At 46.6% G+C, this 18888-nt stretch overlaps 1 protein-coding gene across 1 annotated transcript; it reads left to right on the top strand.

Moving 5' to 3' along the window:
* Positions 1-6038: 6038 nt before the first annotated feature.
* On the top strand, positions 6039-17329 carry CCSAP (centriole, cilia and spindle associated protein). Its single transcript, XM_061471297.1, is given in 3 exon segments — positions 6039-6388; positions 14224-14507; positions 16089-17329. Coding segments are annotated over 3 exon segments (792 nt in total). The 5' UTR covers positions 6039-6054; the 3' UTR covers positions 16263-17329.
* The last annotated feature ends 1559 nt before the right edge of the window (positions 17330-18888 follow it).

Below are 18888 nucleotides of genomic sequence, written 5' to 3'. Positions count from 1 at the left end.
AACAGCGCAATGGCTTGTTTTGTGAAGCGACTGGGACAGCTACCGCTAGGATTTGGCGGTTTCCCTGATCTAGGTGAAGGTGGAGTTTCACAGCTCTAGGGAGCCTGTGTTTTTGCCCTGCCTGGCAAATACTCTCGCTGGTTTGGGTTTTACAATGTCAAATAGTTTAAAACCATGGTTGTCTATGAGAAACAGCTTCTTTCTTTTCCCTGTTTTCTCTCTCCTCCAGACTTTACCCAGGGAATAGCCCAGCAGCCCAGTCTCAGATCATGACAGCTCTGCTTCGGCTGGAAGCCAGTCTGCCAATCTGAAAGATGTGTTGACATGTAATTTTACACTCCTGCTACACATAAGCTGTCCGCTATTTCCCCCTCACTGCCTGGAGCCAGCGACGGGGGCAATGGCAAAAGAAAGCAAGTCGGAACCTTGTGTAAACTACGTGTTTCTGTGACCACAATATGCAGAACAACATCCGTGGTCATTTTTCATTACCTGCCACCTTTTGCGTACAAATCAGGCAATCTCTTTGCTGTGACTTTGCTCTCATTTCTGTCAGAAATCAGAATGTTTCCCTGGCCAGGCTGCTGTCCTCCCCAGAGAGAAGCTCTGGTGCTCCCATTCAAACGGAGGTAGTAGAGGAGAGTGGGACTCCTGGGGTTTGGCATTGATCAGCCACCTGTCATGGATCTGGTTTGAAACTCTCAACATACCTGGCCACCTGGCTTGCTACCTGTAGGAGGGCAATAATAAGGATTAAGAGGCATAACTGACATCCTCAAGGGAAAAGTGCTTAAAAAGGAAAAAGCTTGTTTAGAATTTCAGTGTTATGGTTTGAATGGTGTCTTTATTTCATTTTTTAATGAAGGAGAAACCCCAGCAATACATGCAAGGGAGGAAGTTCAAGTGTTAATATCAACCACGTAAATATTGTAGTTCCTCATTCAGGAATCATTTAATAACTGCTACTCTCAGCCTTTGGAAGTCTCTGCCATGAGGTAGTGAAGCCAAAACTCATTAGGATTAAAAAAAATAACAATGTTTATACAGCTACACTGAGAACATCCAGAGGCCAGGGAATGATTCTTGTCTGGCACATACGGAGCTACTTGGCTGTAGCTGGAGGGGTGAGGGAGGAGTTGTCCTTCCAGGACAGTCTCAGCATCCTCCCCTAGAGCTGTTGGATGTCTCTGGAGCTGGATTGGGATGGTGGCTGGGCTAGAGGGACATTGGGTCCTGTTTCTTTGTAGTTGTTGCACTGTAAGACTCCTCGTGCCAGGCTGTGTGGATTGTGCCAAACAGGCCCCACTGCTGCGTGCATCTGCCTTAGGTAGCATGTGATTTTCAGCCTCATCGCTGTTGGGTGTCTCTGCACGCTTCTGTTACAGGTCTTTTTATACAAATGGTCCCTGGCTATTTTCCAAACCTAGTGCTGCTGCCAATCCACTGGGAACTATGGGATGTATGGGCAAACTGTAGGATGGGGTTGCTCTGCAAAGGAGAAACTGGAGCTGGACTGTGAAGGTGCAGCTTACCTTGTAGCACATGGGTGGCTGGGCACTCATTTTCATGCCAGCAAGGGATAAAGGCCATAAATCCAGTGCAGTACAGTGGAGAGGAGGTGTGGAGGCAGATACTAACAACGCTACATTATTCACGTAGTGCTGATACCTTGCAGGCTGGTATGAAGAGCAGATGCCTCATCTGGAGAGTGGAGAGTTTAGGGAAAAATGCAGAAAATGGGAACTGACAGACTGCGTACCAGGATCTGGTGTTTGTCATTCTGGCATTTCATATGTGATGGCTGAGAAGCAGGTTAGTGATGAGCAGTAGGTTTATGGGCACCACAGGAGAAGTTTGGCCCTGCAGAAGGTGAACCCTTTCTTCTCTATCAGGAAAGGAAGCAATCAGAGAGTACTTGTGTACTTCTGATACAGCTGTATCTTCCTAAACTGGGGACAGAAGTTCTGTGGGAAAGAAAAGCCATAAATGATTGTTGCTCTAAAATGATATCTGGGAAAAGAAGCAGCCGTTTCATAAATACAACTGCCAACCTAAAGCCGTGCAGGTCGGCTCAAATTCACATTTTGTACAAATAACATTTTCTAGAAGGAAAGTAAATGCTGCAGAACCCAGAGCTTGCCCATCCACTAATGTCAGCTGCTCATACGGACTGAGCAGAATATCAGAGTAAGAAATCCGAGTCCCAGTGAACCGGGGAATAGCCTGCTCTCCTCTCTAGCCAGCACTACTGCTACAGACCTCTCTAGTGCTGCCTTCAGTTACGGGTGGTTTTATACCAGTTGTCCCCTGCCATTTTCCAAAAACCTCCTCAGTTACAGCAGGGCATGGTGAGACTGCAGTGGGACCACAGGGGTACCACTAAAGGGAATGGGAGAAGGCAGCAGGGACAACCCATCTGCCACTGGAGCCCTCAGTGGGGATAATGAATGAGCGCAACAGCTCCCATATGTATTCCCCAGAATAGCACTGAGGAGAGGGAAACCACTGCATCTACCTGGTTTCCTTCTAGTTGAAGCACATCAGCAAGGCTCCTGTACATCTCCCGGGGAAAGGGCACCATGCGGGGCACAGCATGGCAAGAAGGCGCACTCAGAAGGAGCTCCTTGCTCATTTTTGGAGCTGTTGTGTGATGGCAGGCATGTCAGCAGTGCTATTTCTGTGCCTGTCTTCCTGGTAGATGCACTGCCCGGGCTCTGCTCCCTTGTAGCTCCATCGCCGCCTGTCCCTGAGAGCAGCTAGCAGAGTCAAAGGAAGCTGGAGAAGCTCTAACTGGTTTCAAAATGGGGCTTAACAGGTTTATGAACACAGATGTATTCTCGCTCACACCAGGGCACTGCAGGATGTTGTGAATGAGTGGTTTAGGGACACTTAAAGAATCACCATCAAAGCTATTAGCAAAAGTAGTTTTAATGTGAATTTATAAAAGCGAATTTAACACAGTTTGATGGCAAAGGTTCATTCTATTACTTACTAGATGGATGAAACATACAAAGGAAAATCGAATTAGAATTGATTCAGAATTATTTATACAGGGACTGAAGATGCAAAAGGGTAAAGGAGATGCTCCCATTGAGTCAGAAGGTTCAGAGTAGACCCCCTTGCTTTCTAAACCCCTAATGGAGCTTAGGTGTGACTAGGTCCAATCTTGGTCCCAGGCTTGGTCTGTAGGGTTGCATGTGTAATCCATTGGGATTGAAAGGACATCAGCAAAAGGTAGACTTACTGTGTTGTAAAAGGACCACTTCCTCCCATATGGGATTTTTACAGGGCTTTTGACCCAGCAGCAGACTGCAGTTTTAAGGTGGACCACAAGGTCTAGCAGCTGTCTAAGGATATTCGCAGTTTAAGGTGGAACACAGGATGGAGTAGCAGTCCATCACTGACTGATTTGACATTTAAGAATTGAGCCAATAGGATGTACTGCAGTCACAACAGTGACTTCCAGTAGAGATCCGAGATGATGACATTCATACTATAACTGCTATAGGGTAGCTAAATCAATTTACACACACACAGAGACACAAAGCTATATATATGTAAGCATAAAGGTATTCCAGTTAAATATTCCCCTCGAGTTCAGTGCAATATTCACTTCCAATGTCTCGCCATTGGATTGAGTTGAGACTTGGGGAGTGGGGAGTCTTCAGCCCAGGCCCCATCACCAGCTTTTGGCAATGGTTCTCTGGACTTTCAAACTTGAGATTTCATGAGCTCTGAGAGGTGTCCCACTCAGGGGGAGATGATGGTCTCAGCCCACTGAGGTCCAGGATTGCTCAGAGGGCTCACTTAGCACCTCTGTTTGTAGGGTCACAAGGTGGTTGGCTTTGGTCATCAGCAAATTTCCCCCCGGACACAATCTGAGCTGATAATTACAGTGGTACTGCTCCACTCAGGCTATGACTGAAGTGAGGATTGTTCCAAGGCTGCCAGGGGATGACTAATTATTCCTGCTGCCACTTACCACCTTGGCCAGGCAACAGGAGCTCCTGATAGGGTCAAGGGACATTCCAACACCCAACTCATTACACAAAAGCCAAGGCCTGACGGGAATTCCTGACATTCTAGAGTAGTCCAGAGGAGGAGAGAATGCACACACAGGGTTGCAAAGCATCGACCAGTCTATGTAAAAACTTACAGCTATATTCTGTTTGGTCTGAGCAAACTAATTAAACTAAGTCCGTGTGCTTATGGTAGCTGTTATCAATGTACTGTACAGGCAGAGGTGTTTTGTACAGCCGCCATCCCCTCACATTAAATCCATTTTGTTACACTGAGCAGCCTGGGCCAGTGTTTTCCATCCTGGGAATCCGTGTCAGCTCGCACTTTTTCACTTGTGCTGGTTAGGGGAGGCACAGGGTAAGGAAGAGAAACTGTTTGCCTCCTGATTGGAAAAGAAGCAGCAGCTTCCTGGAACTGCTTCTGGAAATCCATCAGTGCCCCCGTGTGTTGGAGCAGTGGCCGGATGGCAGCAGGAGAGCCAAGCCCTGTGCACGGTGGGGGAGAAATCAGGCTTATGGCTACCCAAAATGAGGCGTTTGTGACCCCTCAGCCCAAGGGTTGGGGCTGGATGAGAGGGTCATGCTCATTCAGAGAGGTGGTGTGAGGCCATGGCATCGCAGCAACGCTCCCCAGGACACTCATATTTCTTGTGTGCGATGCCTTAAATACGGAGTCAGAGAGAGAGAAGGGAATAGCCAGAAATGGCTCAAGGGCCACGGGGTGCAGCTGCTTGGCAGGGACATGATGTCCAGCCATGCTGTGTCTGGGTGCAGCCAGGCTGGAAGAGGAAGGCTAGCCGCAGAGGCTGCCCTATTTTCTGCATTCACCTCCAAAGCACTTCATTTCCCAAGTGAGCGCAGCCGCCTAACACTGGGCTGGATTAGGCAAATCCTGTTCTGGCATTCGCTGGAGATGGGTTTTTAAAGCAGATTAAAGCAAAACAGAGAAAGGTCCCTGTGGTTGCAGCTGCCTTCATCTCCTTTCAGCAGGCCCCTTGCTGCTACCCATCTTTTTGTCTTGTAGAAGCAGAGCTTTAATCAGCAATCCCCCCTGCGTGGTGCTGCACAGAGAAAAGGAGCTGTTGTTGCAAATCCGTTAACTCTGGTGCATGGCACGGACCCTCCAGTATTAGATGTCCCCTGGCAGGAGCAGGGCACAGAGCTGCAAATTTGGGATCCTGCACCCCGCTCTGGCGTGGCCATGGCTCACCCTGGCGCAGGAGGCAGCAGTGTGGGTGATGGAGGCTGCTGCGTGTGCGGGATGCTGTGTGCCAGGGCAGCACATGGGGCCTGCTCCTGTGAGACCGTGCTTGGGCTGGGCGATGCTTCTGAGATATAGCCGGGGGGTGGCGAGGCTGCAGCACTTCAGCCTAATTCTATTCTGTTATAATTTACTCTACTACTCTGTTCTGTTCTGGTCTAGTCTAGTTTAGTTCATTCTGGCCTGGCCCGGCCGAGCCTAGCTAAGCCGAGCCGAGCCTAGCTGAGCTGAGCCTAGCTAAGCCGAGCCGAGCTGAGCTGAGCCAAGCCTAGCCGAGCTGAGCCTAACTGAGCCTAGCTGAGCCGAGCAGAGCCTAGCCAAGCTGAGCCTAACTGAGCCTAGCCTAGCCTAGCCTAGCCTAGCAGAGCCGAGCCTGAGCCGAGCCTAACTGAGCCTAGCTGAGCTGAGCCTAACTGAGCCGAGCTGAGCCTAGCAGAGTGTAACTGAGCCGAGCCTAACTGAGCCGAGCCGAGCCTAACTGAGCCGAGCCGAGCCTAACTGAGCCGAGCCTAACTGAGCCGAGCCGAGCCTAACTGAGCTGAGCTGAGCCGAGCCGAGCCGAGCCGAGCCGAGCCGAGCCGAGCCGAGCCGAGCCGAGCCGAGCCGAGCCGAGCCTCAGATGCCGCGCAGGGCGGTGCTGGTTGGGGAGGGGGCTGCGCGCCACGATTGGCGCTGGGCGGGCGGGGCGGGGCCTGGCGCCGCTGTTTGGATTTAAACGTTGCAGCGGGAGGGGGCGGGTTCTGTCGTTCCCGTTTCCCCGGTGGCGGCTCCGCCATGGTGGTGCCGGCGCGGCGCGTGAAGACGGAGTACATGAAGCGCTTCAAGGAACCCAAGTGGGAGTCGTGCGGCGCCTGCTACCTGGAGCTGCTGCGCTACCGCCTCAGCCGCCGCCTCCTGGAGCAGGCGCACCGGCCCTGGCTGTGGGACGGCTGGGAGGACGACAGCGGCAGCGGCGGCGGCAGCAGCACCGCCGGGTCCCCCTCGCCGCCGGCCGCCAGCAGCCCCGCAGCCGCGCAGGAGGAGGAGGCGGCGGCACCTGCAGCACCACCGGCACCGAGTGAGGCGGGACGGGCCAGCCCCGGTCGGGAGCGGGGTAATGGTGGTAAGTGTTGGGGGGGGGGGGTGTCTGTGTGTCGTGGGGCAGCGCTGCCTGCCGCCGCCGGAGCCAGGCGGGTCCTGCCCGGCCTGAGCGGTGCACGTCAAAGATGGCTCCGGCCGCTCCGCTGCGGCGGGGGTGCTGTTCCCCCACGCCGGAGTGACCCCGCTGGCCCTGCCGGCCCGGGCATGTCCGAAGGGCCGGGTCTGGGGGAGGACGGTGGCGCGGCAGGGCCAGGGCAGCGTGGGTTGTGTCATACAGCTGGGGGGGTACAGCTTGGTACTCTCCAAATGAGGTGTGCGGGAAGCCGGGCAGGGCTCGGAGGCACGTCGGGGCAGAAGGGAATGCTGTTAATGGGTTCCTTGCTCTTGGCCTGCGGAGAAGCCGTAGCTGCGGCATCGGAGGTGTTTCTTTAAAGAGCCAAGCGGTGGTAACTCTCACCCTGAGTCACAGCCACTGATGTAAACTGTTGCCATGGGAGCGCAGCATCTCTGCAATTATATAAGCTGTTTCTCTGGCAAAAGCAGCGGCAAGTTGGACTGCTTGCCAGTGGCGGGCACTTAGCACGGTTGCTTTCCTGGATGTGCACACGTAGTTTGCCGCAGCTGAACGCTTGGTTCCCAGTTCTACCTGAGGTTTGGCCTTGGGTTTGCAGCTTGCAGACAACTGTGTAGGCCTGAGCAGCTGCAGAGCTGGTGATGTCTTGCTCTCTTCTAGCGTATCTTACCTTTTGGTATCTCAAGAATTAACTATGCAGAGTGGGTAGACAGGTAATGACACTGTCAAGCTTCCTAGGTTGGTGGGGTTTTTATCCTATAGCATATTGTCTCTTACCTATAATGATAGAAAACTTTATCTGGCAGCCATTGATGGGTCTTTTGCAATGCCTTTTGAATCCTCTATGTATCTGTTGTACTGTAGCAAGGAAAGTCCTTGAGAAATGATCAGTTAAGCCTCACGCTGCCTGAATGGTTTTTCTGGTTAGATGTGGTTGTTTGAAGTGGGATGATTAATCTGTTTCAGTATCCCTTGGGGCCTGAGTTTATGAGAATAATCTATATTCTGATACTCAAGACTAAACTGTGCTTGTAGCCCTTAAGGATACCATGTTATACAAAAGCTTAGCTTTGCTGAAGTCGTCTGTTGAAGAGGCCTGGTGTCTCAGGGCATGCTGGTTACGTGGGGTTTTGCAGTGAGCTGCCCTCCTCATGGCTGGGTGTTTCTGTGGCCCTAGCTCCATGCTGGGGTGCACACATCTGCTGGCTGCCAGGGCACCTGCAGGTCTGGCTGCAGTTGTCGCCTGGTTCTGGCTGGGCTGGCTTTGGCAGTGAGTTAAAGCTTGATAGCTGTGGATGTGCTGCTCATGCAGACACTTTGTCATCAGTGACGTTGTGTGCCACTATCCAGTGCATCCACCTCTGTATCCTCATTACAGCATCAGTTGCTAAGGGACTGTGGCATATTAAGCTATGGGATTTTGGATGATTGTGGCTTTGTAGCTGATGCACATTTGCCATGGCTGCTAGAAGGGAATGCCTAATGTTCTATTAGGTCCTTGCTATTTTACACTCGTAATGGGAGAAAAAGCTGTGCCTAACATTTATTTCTTTGCTAGGTGGCTTAGGATAAACATTTTATTTTGTTTTAAGCTCTCCAAGTATTCAAGGGCTTTACTAAGTCCTTAGCAAAAGGACCAAAAGCAACTCTGCTTAGGCATCAGGATTTAGTGGGAATTTATTGTATATTAGGGTATATGCTAATGTATAGGCAAGTGATTTAGTATTGAACATTTGTAAGGATGTTTCCTTTGCATAGTGGCTGGCTAATTAAAACCTGTGGAGGAGATAACATGGAGACTGCCACTCTGAATCTTCTATTATTCAACTGCCTTTTCTTTTCTGGAGGAACTTAATAATACCCAAGCGCTGTGGGGGTAGCTGAGTGTGCTCATGTTGATGACATCTTTTGTCTTCTGAATCTGAGATCCACCCACATGCTGCAGCATTCTGGTTGTTACCTGGCTACTGCTGCTTCCCTCTGTTCTGTGGGGAACCTGATTTCTGGCTGAGTAGTACTGATAATGCTTGTGGACAAGAGTATTTGGCCAGTGCTCATGTTGCCTAGTATGTGTGGTAAAGCCAGTTTGTAATGCTGTGTGCCCATGGTTGCTTTTCCCTTATGAAGATGAGCCTGTGAGTGTTTGTAAAGCAGTCTGTAAGTGCTTCTGGGGTGTGTAGAGAAAGCTGATGCATACAGCATGCCTTTAAGATTTAGTGGTGTTGGTCTAAAGTACAACCAGTATGAACATCTGAGATACCACACAGGACAAACGCATTTTGCCATGGTGCTTGTGTGTAAGCTACAACTGAGTGATCCTAAGGTGTGCTTGGTGGCATATTTGGGTTAATTCCTTCTGACTCTTCACTTGCAGCAACTGTTCTGTAGAACATGTCCAGGCACAGATGTGCTTTAAACACAATCCAGCAAAATCTTGGCCTAAATCAACTGGTCTAGTTGACACATCCTCAAAACTGTCAACACAGCTCAGTGGACCTGTAAGTGAAAGACAGGAGCTCTTGGCAGCTGTGCTGCTGTCAGACCTGTTGCTTGTGAAATGATGCCACTGCACACGCATGCTGGATGAAGGCATCTTTCAGCCCTATTGTCATTTGCCTTCACCATGTTTGTGCAGTGGTCTTAAATGGCAGTAGTGACAAGCTGCTGTCAAAGCAGTTGCCACACAGTAGCTGGAAAGTTACTGATCTGTATTAGTGCATCTCTGCAAAATAACCAGTTTCAAACTTGTTTCCTGATCTTGCCCGCCATTGTGTTGCGGGTGTATTTGCTGGCCCAAGAACATGGCGAGGAGTAGTTTGTGGCACAGGAAAGGACAATAGTGTAATCTTAGGGGTTTATAGTACTGTGATTCAAAGTTGCTCCAATTTTTTTGGTTGGAAACAAGCTTGGCTATGAAGCCAAGTCAGTCATTATTTTCCAAACTCTGTGGCAGATGAAGCTTGTGTGACTCTAATCAGCTTTGAGCTGCTGCATGCCTGGTAGCTCCAGTACTACTTCATATAAGATTTCTTGAAACAATGATGTTGAATTCTTTAAGCTGTAGTAACTACTTTCCATCTAGCTGTAGTCTGTTCATACCCACAACTGAGTATATGCCCTCTTCAAGAGGCCTTAGAGACCTGCTGTATTTGGAGAAAGGTGTTGTACTAAAGCTGGAAGCTCTGGGTTCTGCCCATGGCAGTTTAAGCACAAAGCGCTTCTCCTGAGCGTGATGAGCAAACTTCTCTATTGAAGTAATATTGAAGTATATTACTTCAGTAGAGATTAGACCTGTGGGTCTAATCAGAAGGTTGTTAAAACTTCTAGTGAGTCAGCAGGGCCTTTGAAATGGGAATCCCGTCTGCCCCATTGGGCAGGCAGTACTGTGGGAGGGAGGAAGCTCCACTGGAGCTTTTCCTGCTTTAGCCCTGGAGGGGAGCTCCTGTGCGAACCGGGCAATGCAGTGGGGTTTAAATGACCCCTTCTGGGCAGGAGCTTTCAACAGCCATATTGGGTGGGCCTGGCAGCCTTGTTCTGCCTGCTAAGCACTTAATCCCCTCCTGTCCAGCATGCTATGCTTAGCATCCATGATGTAGTTTTAAATGTTCCTAGGTTTTTCCCACTCCCGTCTAATCCCTGTAATGCTGCTGCCAATCAGTTCTGAGTTTCCTGTGCCTGCTGGACCTAGCACACTGCATGGGAGGGAGGACATGGGTAAGTGTTGCTGGTGTTTAGGCTCCCTGAGCAGCTGGGTCTAACTCCTTCCTTGCTATCAGCTGCTGCTTTTCTACCTTCCTGTGAAGAGGGGTGCCTAACAAAATGGCTTGGGTATAAACTACAGTTTTAAATAAAAGGCTCAACTGTTACAGATACCTGCCTTGTGCCTTCACCAACTGAGTTCTATATAAATGTAGGAGTGAATTAAGTGAAATACCTGCTCTAATAGCAGCTGCTCATAAGATGCTATAGTATGCTCTGGCATACAGCATTTACTGTAAAACTGTGCACAGGACTCTGCATGCCATTTATCCATATGGTTTTATTGCTATTTTGGGACAAGCAGGTTCAGTCATTTCTGTACCAGCTGGAACTATATATCCTAGTGAACAGCATCCCCCAGGCATGGCTGTTGCCTTGAAATAGTATCTTAAAACTGGAGTTTCCATGCAATTGCTGAGTCCCCGCTTCCCTGTATCTTTTAAGTCTCTAAATGCCACCTCTGCTTCTCATGAACTCCGTGTTGCTCCATCCTTCTTTGCAGACAAGGAAGATGCCATTTTTCCCTTGAACAGAGGATGGAACAGCTTCCCAAAATAAAAGCACTCCTGTTTCATAATTGGCAGCAGTATGTCTGCCTGCAGTGTTTTATTTTCTCAAAACAGTGTTTCCTTCTGATAATGGACCTAGCAGTCCCTTATTAGGAGTGGGCAGGGGAGAGGGCTGTGTGGATAATATTTTGTAAAGGGATAGGCCTGTGCTGTCTGTAATGAATGCAAGCTGCTTTGTTAGAGGTGAAGCTGTGTGTCCCAGAGCTCAGGGCACACTATGCAGAGCAGGTCTTTTACCACACTGAGGTTACTGCTGCTTACTTTTTATCCAGCCGTGGCTATAATGACTGAAACTATGTGCTCCCAATACTGGGATACATAACATTCTGGCTGTTTTTTGTTCTCACTCTGTCACTCCTTTGGCCTTGACTACTGTCCTTTGTTGTGGGGACAGTTAAGTGAATTCATAACATACAGCTCTAAACACTTTCACATTACTCACTACTCTCACCCAAATACTCGGATGTACTGCAGTATCATCTGTAGTGGAATGCTGCACCTGCACAGCTTGGAAGACCTGTGTGAATAGGCTAGCCTGAACAGGGCCCAGCACCAGGGCCCCTGTGTTGGCTGGTAGCGAATGGATGTATTGGCAAGACTTAGGGCTAGTGACAGGGAGCCTGAGGCTCGCCTTATGGGCATGCTGGGGCATGTGGCAAATCTTCACGTCTTTACCCTACAGGCACGAAAAGCAGTGTCCCATTGGGCGTGTACTTGCTTGACTATCTAAATTGTAACAATTGGCAAGAATGATTGCTATTTTGTCACAGCATTGGCAGGACCTTCTGCTTTCAGTGAAGACCCTTAGGTAAAGCTTGTACTAGTGGTTTGTGATAAACCTCTCAGTATCTAAGCCAGCCTTAGATGAGCTCCTGTCAGTGGAGGAATTCCCTCTGTACATACCAGTGTATCCTGGTGGTGGCTGAATGTGTTGAGACTTGGAACAGTGGTAGCTTGCGGCTGGTCCCAGCACAACCAGAAATAGATGGTATGGCAGAAGACTTCCAAATTCAGTGTGTTTGTCAGCAGTTTCAGTGTGTCACTGTGTGTCTAGCAGAAGACAGCATTTAATGCACAAAGGTGGACATTTGAAGGGACACCCTTACTAGTGGACTGCTATGCTGTTAGGGTAATAAAAGGCATCACTGGCCTAAAAAGTCACAGAGACTTCAGATCAATGTCTGCTGCTGCCCACGATGCTTACGGGTCACGCTGAATGCCTACCATACACGTCCAGCTTGTCAACACTACTGTTGACAGGATGGAGAACTAAACCAGGGTTCTGTGTATTTTTTCCACAGTTGTATTTCCCAGCATGCTGTAAGTACTATATTGATTAAAATTACAGAATCAAATCATTTAGGTTCGAAAAGATCTTGAAGATTAAGTCCAACCATTAGCCTGGCAGTGCCAAGTCCACCGTTAAACAACATCTTTAAGTGCCACATTTACACATTTTTAATAGCTCCAGGGATGATGACCCTATCACTTCCCTGGGCAGCCTGTTCCCTTTCCTTGATAATCCTTTTGGTGAAGAATTTTTTCCTAATATTCAACCTAAACTGCCTCTGGGGCAACTTGAGGCCATTTCCTCTTGTCCTATCGCTTGTTTCTTGAGAGAAGAGACTGACCCTCACTTCACACAACCTCCTTTCAGGTAGTTCTAGAGACTGGTAAAGTTTCTCCTGAACCTCTGTGTCTCCAGACTAAACACCCCCAGTTCCCTCAGCTGTTCCTCATCAGACTTGTGCTCTGGACCCTTCACCAGCTTTGTTGCCCATTTCTGGACCAGCTCCAGCACCTCATTGTCTGTCTTGTAGTGAGGGGCCCAGAACTGAACGCAGGATTCAAAGTGCAGCGTCACCAGTGCCCAGTACAGGGGGAGGATCACATCCCTGGCTCTGCTGCCACACTACTGCTGATATGAGCCAGGATGCCGTTGGCCTTCTTGGCCACCTGGGCACAAGCTGCTCATGTTCAGCACCCCCAGGTCCTTTTTCTCTATACAGCTTTCCAGCTACTCTTCCCTAAGCCTGCAATGTTGCATGGGGCTCTTGTGACCCAAGTGGAGGACCTGGCACTGAGCCTTGTTGAACCTCATACCACTGGCCACAACCCCTCAATCCAGCCTGTCCAGATCCCCCTGTAGAATCTTCCTATCCTCCAGCAGATCAACAGTCCCACCCAACTTGGTGTCATCTGCAAACTTACTGAGGGTGCACTCGATCCCCTCATCCAGCTCATTAAGATAAATAGTTTGGATTAGTAGTAAGAGAATAGTTCAAGACCTCTTTGTTACCGGTTTGTAGACCTTACGCATCTCAATGGTGGTAAAATCTTTGGTCATCCTTTTCCAGTCAACTTTTATCTGTGGGTGTTCACTTGATTATATTTACTGATGTCATAAACCGGACTTCTTCAAAGCAACTTTATTGTAAGGCATGACTTTCTTACCAGCCTCTCTCTTAGATTTATGAACTATTGCAGGGCTATACCAAATATTAGTTTCCTTCATCTGAAGTCTAAGACACAGATTTTTGTATGTAAGAAGTAGTATGCAGGAAATGTCAAGAACTGCTAGCTGTGAGGAACCACAAACAGGAAAACTAGTTCCTGAATAGTTCTAGCTCTATAATGCAAGATTGGATCTCGTTTCCCTGTATTTTTATTAATGTCTTATATAATCTTAATTCAGCCTTTAATGTTAGTCTATGTCTGCAAAGCTGAGACAATGATAGACTTTAATTTTTTCATCACAAACTCCACTTACCCAAAGCCTGGAGGACAAATGCTGGACCCTTGTTATGGGAAGTTTGCGTGGGAAATTAGCCTTGGGGAGCATTGCCTGTGAAGTGTGGTACTTTAAATGTAAAACACATGTCACAGAACAGATAGCATGGGTGATGTCTTCCACTTTGTAAGTCTTTGCTTCATATTCCCCTCTCCTCCATAAGCAGAAAACCACAATCAAGATGTATGTATAATCAGGGTACTTGAAAACAAATCACTTTTTTTCTTTCAGTGGAAGCTTATAATAGAGGGATTTAATATTCCACATGCTCTTATCAGGCTTCATCTCTGGCTGGCTGGCAGTATCTCCATGGCATTCAACAGTCCGTATGTTTGTTGTCTGAAAGATGGAAGAATGAGATAGTGAAGACTGAAGATCACTGGAAACAGTTTTGAAATACTGCCTGGAGCTGTTGGTTATCTGTGGCCTTGCTAGTGAAAGGCATGTTTGAATATGTGAAAGCTGATGTACAGAGGGATGGGCTTAGAAATATTGTAGTCACTAAAGAAAGGGTTAAGGCATTTAAGCAAGGTATACATCTGTTGCTAAGGAAGTAATGACTTCTTCAATTCTAAACCCAGCAATTTTGATGATGTCTTGAGAGGCTGTGCAAGTCATACCTTAATATGTTGTCATTGGGAGCTTAAAGCATAAACTTTTTCTTTCTTTAGAGAAAGAAAGAGAAGATAAAGAAAAGCAGCAGAAGGAAGAGCAAGAAAAAACTGTAGAACACCCTCCTGTAAAGGAAGCAGACAAAACCAGCCGTCCAGGACGACGTCCAAGTCAAAGTGCCTTGTCCAGTCGGAATGATCGAAGATCAGCCAAAAGCCCTCAAAAGACAGATGCACCAAAGGAGAATAAACATCCATTTGCTCTGTATGGGTGGGGAGAAAGACAGACAGATACTGGAAGCCAGAAAACTCACAATGTTTGTGCTTCTGCTTCAGCAAATGAAGTAAGTAAAAGCTTCTGTTTTGTTACTTAGTGCCTGGGTACGACACATGTCTAATACTGAGATAAAACTTCCCAGGGATGCCTCTGAGTGCCTGGAAATTCTAGCAATAAATTATAAATAAATTAAATTAAAAATTCTAACAATAAACCTGAAGAGGTTTGACATGTCTGAATCAGACAGCTCTTCCCTGTTAATTTGGTTTTGGAACTTCCCATGTTTGACTAATACTTGCAAGTTCTGATTAAATCTTGGCTATCTTGTTTCTGGCTGTTACAGTGCTACCAGCAAAACTGGCTGTTATAAATGTATTTCTGCATTCTGAACTTCAGGAAAACAAGAGAAAAGCAGCAGCAGGCAGTTAGCACCAGGCATCCCACAGCAGGCAGGTATATACACACTGGGGTAGAACGTGTGCTGTGAACGAGTGACTTGTGCTGGGGCACCTATGAGGAACAGGAGCCTCACTGAGAAGGAACAAATGCTTTGCTGCTGAAATGTCTGCCTAGCAGCTTGCTTCATCAGGTCGCTAGCAGGGAACTTCTTGCTGACAGTAGAATGGCCTGTGAGATGGCTGATGGATTGCAGGGTTGATATATTGGCAAAATAGCACAGGTAAAATTCATATGGTCATGGACAGCACCAGGATTCTGCTATGGTGGGGTATGTTTCCTGGCTTAGCAAGAAACAGTGGAGTGTTGCAGCAGGTTCATTTCTTTTTTTCTGTAGTTCCCCTAGTCTGGCAAAACATAGCCATTACTGTATCCCTGCCAGCATCTTGTCTTTATCATTAATGTAGAGTCTGAGCCTATGACCTAAGATACCTGAGGATGAAGGTGGATGGTGTTCTTGATCTGTAAGTTCTTGATCTATAAGATAGAGCTGAGTTCTGATGGACTGTTTTGGAAGGGGTTTGAAGCTTAAGTCTCTTCCTTTCTGGACACTTCTGATACACTTCCAGTTAGGTGATGTTTTATTACTAAGATGCTTCTTTAAGTGGGAAGTGACTACTTACTGCCTCAGCTAGGTCCCCTTTCTTTAATGTTTGAAAGTTTTCACATTCTCCTAATTGAGATGGGATGTAGTTTTAAATCTGGAGATGGAAGCAAGCAAGCATAGAAGCTGGCTTTTAAATTTGGAGGAAATATGATTAATATAAACATGTATGTAGGTGTGCCTGCAGCACGTTGTCAAAACTATGTTCTTCAGTGTCTCGGGATTGGTTTTACTATTTTAGCTTAGGTTTTAAGGGATGCTTCGGGTATATTGAGGGATGTTTAAGAAATTAAAATGGTAGAAACGGGAAACTTGAGGTTTTTAGAATATGCAAGAGTAAGACTGAGAAACATTCAAGATTTTTTAAATTGTTTAATAGTGTGAAGTGGGAAAGATAATGCACAACAGAACTGGAGGCATTTTTAATAAAATTTTGTACTCCTGTTAGGTACAAATTACAGAAGAAAATAGAATCTCATTAGCGACCCCTGTTAATTCAGGATGGCAACTGGGACAAAGTCATCCCCAGCTTCCCTGAGGGTGTTCTGAGGCTGTTTTCCTGCTGTAATACTAACTCTGGTCTTCTAGATTCATGAATCTGCTCTCCGAGCAAAGAACAGGAGACAAGTGGAGAAAAGGAAGCTCTCTCAGAGGCGGGTACGATCAGCAGAAGCAGAGAAAGCCTGGCGAATAAAGCCCTCCCCTCCAGATAACCCTTGGATGACAGAGTACATGAGATGCTACTCAGCAAGAGCTCTGTGAATCTGGATTCACTTAGGCATCTTCAAAAGAAGTTACGCATATCAGGACACTGGTGCAAGGAACCAAACTACTTATGCAAGGTTTTTATAGGGAGTTTCCAGCTGTTACAGTATTTGCTATGATGTTTTTATCTTGGCTACCTACCTCACAGTGGGGTGCATTGTTGGAGCCATAGTATTTGAAGAGGCTTTTAGATAGAGCTACCCAAACTTTTAACCAATTCCCCTTTTTGGGAATTTTTCTAATGCTTCAGTTGACTTGTTTTGGGGTGGAAGGGGGAACTTTAGTATACAGGGAGTCAAACAGTCTTTTGAGCTTGGTTACAAATAATCTATTGTCCCTTATTTTCAAAGTTCAAGTTGCAGGGAGGTGGTGCTGGGGAAAGACTTGAAAGGTGTGATGGAGGTGCCTTTGCATTTATAGTACTATTTGATTTAATACTTCTACCAAAATAAGTATATTGAGACAGGTAACAGGAAAGCCAGTGGGTCTGGTAAACAGCACTAATAAATGTCCATGCTTTAGGCAGGCAAATACTAAGTATTGTCTGTACATAGAAACTTTCAGAAAAACCTTGTTTGATTAGTGGATCTGCTGACTCTTACTGCTGTTTCTAAGGTCATTAGAATAAACTACTAATTTTCAGGGTAAGAAACAGCTACAGGATTGTTTTGCTGTCACTGTGCCTGTTGTACCAAATAATGGATGTAGACAATCATGATCTGCTAGCTGCTGCTCAATAAGCAGTTGCTTGTTCTACCAGTATGAAGTTGTGCCACTGTAGTAAGCTCATGGTCACGCTTACTCTGTGCTTAATCATGTAAATGTGCGTATTGAAGGAGAGGGCTGGCTCCTATCTAGTGAAGTCTATTTTTAGCACTTAAAGAGTACCTATTATGCTCAGTGGGGACATGAGTGCAATATGCATTCCATTTGGTGGCATTGTACAAGTATACTGTTAGAAGTTTTAAACTTGAGAATTGTGTGGATAAGGCTTGCAGATGAAGTCCTGAGCAGCTTTCTGCCTCTCAAAATTGGTGTGGAAGCCCTTGCTATAGGGGTGAGAGGAAGGAACATACAGTGGACTTTGAACACTCACTTCATAGGTCCTACTTCTATATAGCAAGACAGTCATTGTTTGTGATATCCTCAGTGGGCACTTTTCCCCTCAAGCTGCTGTAAGTTATTTTGTTTTCAGTTGGATAACTAAGCTTTAGGCAGATAATTGCTGTAGTTGTGAGCTTAAAGTTTTGTTCAGATGTGTTGTGTGTTAGTCACATGTGTTGGTTACCTCAGTTTAATTGTCTTGCAGCTTGTGTTTTGCAGACTGAACACCTTCTCATAGGAAGCACACTTGCACTTCTGTAGCAGATGCCTGTGCTAGTCTTAGCTTCATCCCACAATCTGTGAGTAAGCAGGACTCTTGAACTACTACTGCAGCACATAGCTACATGCTTAGTGTAAAGCTTCATTTTAAGTGTTATCGAAAGAAAGTAATCGCACAAAGGGACTAAGCACTGCTGCCTCCTAGTGTTAATGGCATTCCATCAGTACAGGCTTCATTACTCCCAATTTTAATCTTATTAAAGTCCTAGAATCAATGAAATTATAACCTGAGCTTTACTTGCCTTTTAAGCATAAAGTTATAAAAATACAGACAACTCTTGTTCAAATCTGCCTGATCTTATGGATTTTAAGTCTGGGATTACAAAGTATGATTAAGTATGTTTTATACATAGCAAAAACTACTGTATTCCAATTCTTAAGAAAACCACAGGCTAAAACTTCCTAAAATTGCAGGACAGTGAGCAAAACTGAGGCAGACTATTCCAGAATATGTCTTTATTCCATATGAGATTCCTTTCTTTTCCTTTTATGTGTTTTTTTTCCTCTTTAAATAGCTGCGCTAAATATGCTTAAGTTGCTTCTGCTGCTATCTCAATTCAGAAATGCACCCTAACTTTGAACAATGGTGTCAAAGCACTTACTCAGTGGTGTTTAATAGCCTTATTCAATAAAAAATATCTGTTCCAGTTGCACACAGGCTTTGCAGGCTCTGTGTAACAGCAGAAGGACTGTGCCCCTGGTGCATTGTCACATTAAACAGCTTTCTTGACCGCATGGGGGAGGGCTCATCTTGCCATGCTTTCAAAGACAGCTTCTATGGTTCTCTCTTCCCACTGAGAATGGAGGATCTGAGATGACTATGTGCCTGCCTCAAGTACCCATTTTTGGATAAGATGGACCTCCCATCAGATGCTGGTCTTTCCAGTAATTATAGAGGGTTTAAATGTCTTCTGCCTTGGATACCAGGTACCAAACTTAAACCATGTAAAAACAGGCTTGTTCAGGGTGTTCTACAGTGTGTAAGAATCTTCACCAGCACCAAGGCTGCTGTGTATTGAGGATCTAGTTCTTATCCTTGTTGGGTCAAGCACTGTCCCCATCAAACCCATCGGGTAGAAGACAGTAGTGACACTAATCAGGTCAAGTGAGTCTCAGTCATGCTTTTTCAAATGGTTTGTAGCTAAAACAGATCCTGGGTGCTATGTTGGTACTGTCTTGGTTTACAGAATATAATGCCTGAAGTGAGGGATAAATCATTCTACAAGTCAGGTAGCCTTCC

The sequence above is a fragment of the Pezoporus flaviventris genome, unplaced genomic scaffold (genome assembly GCF_033815535.1).
Source record: "Pezoporus flaviventris isolate CSIRO_AGI_PZ_B2104156 unplaced genomic scaffold, CSIRO_AGI_Pfla_v1 ptg000066l, whole genome shotgun sequence".
NCBI lineage: Eukaryota > Metazoa > Chordata > Aves > Psittaciformes > Psittacidae > Pezoporus > Pezoporus flaviventris.
Note: the sequence above shows the minus strand (reverse complement) of the source record. Positions and strands in the feature narration are given on the sequence as shown.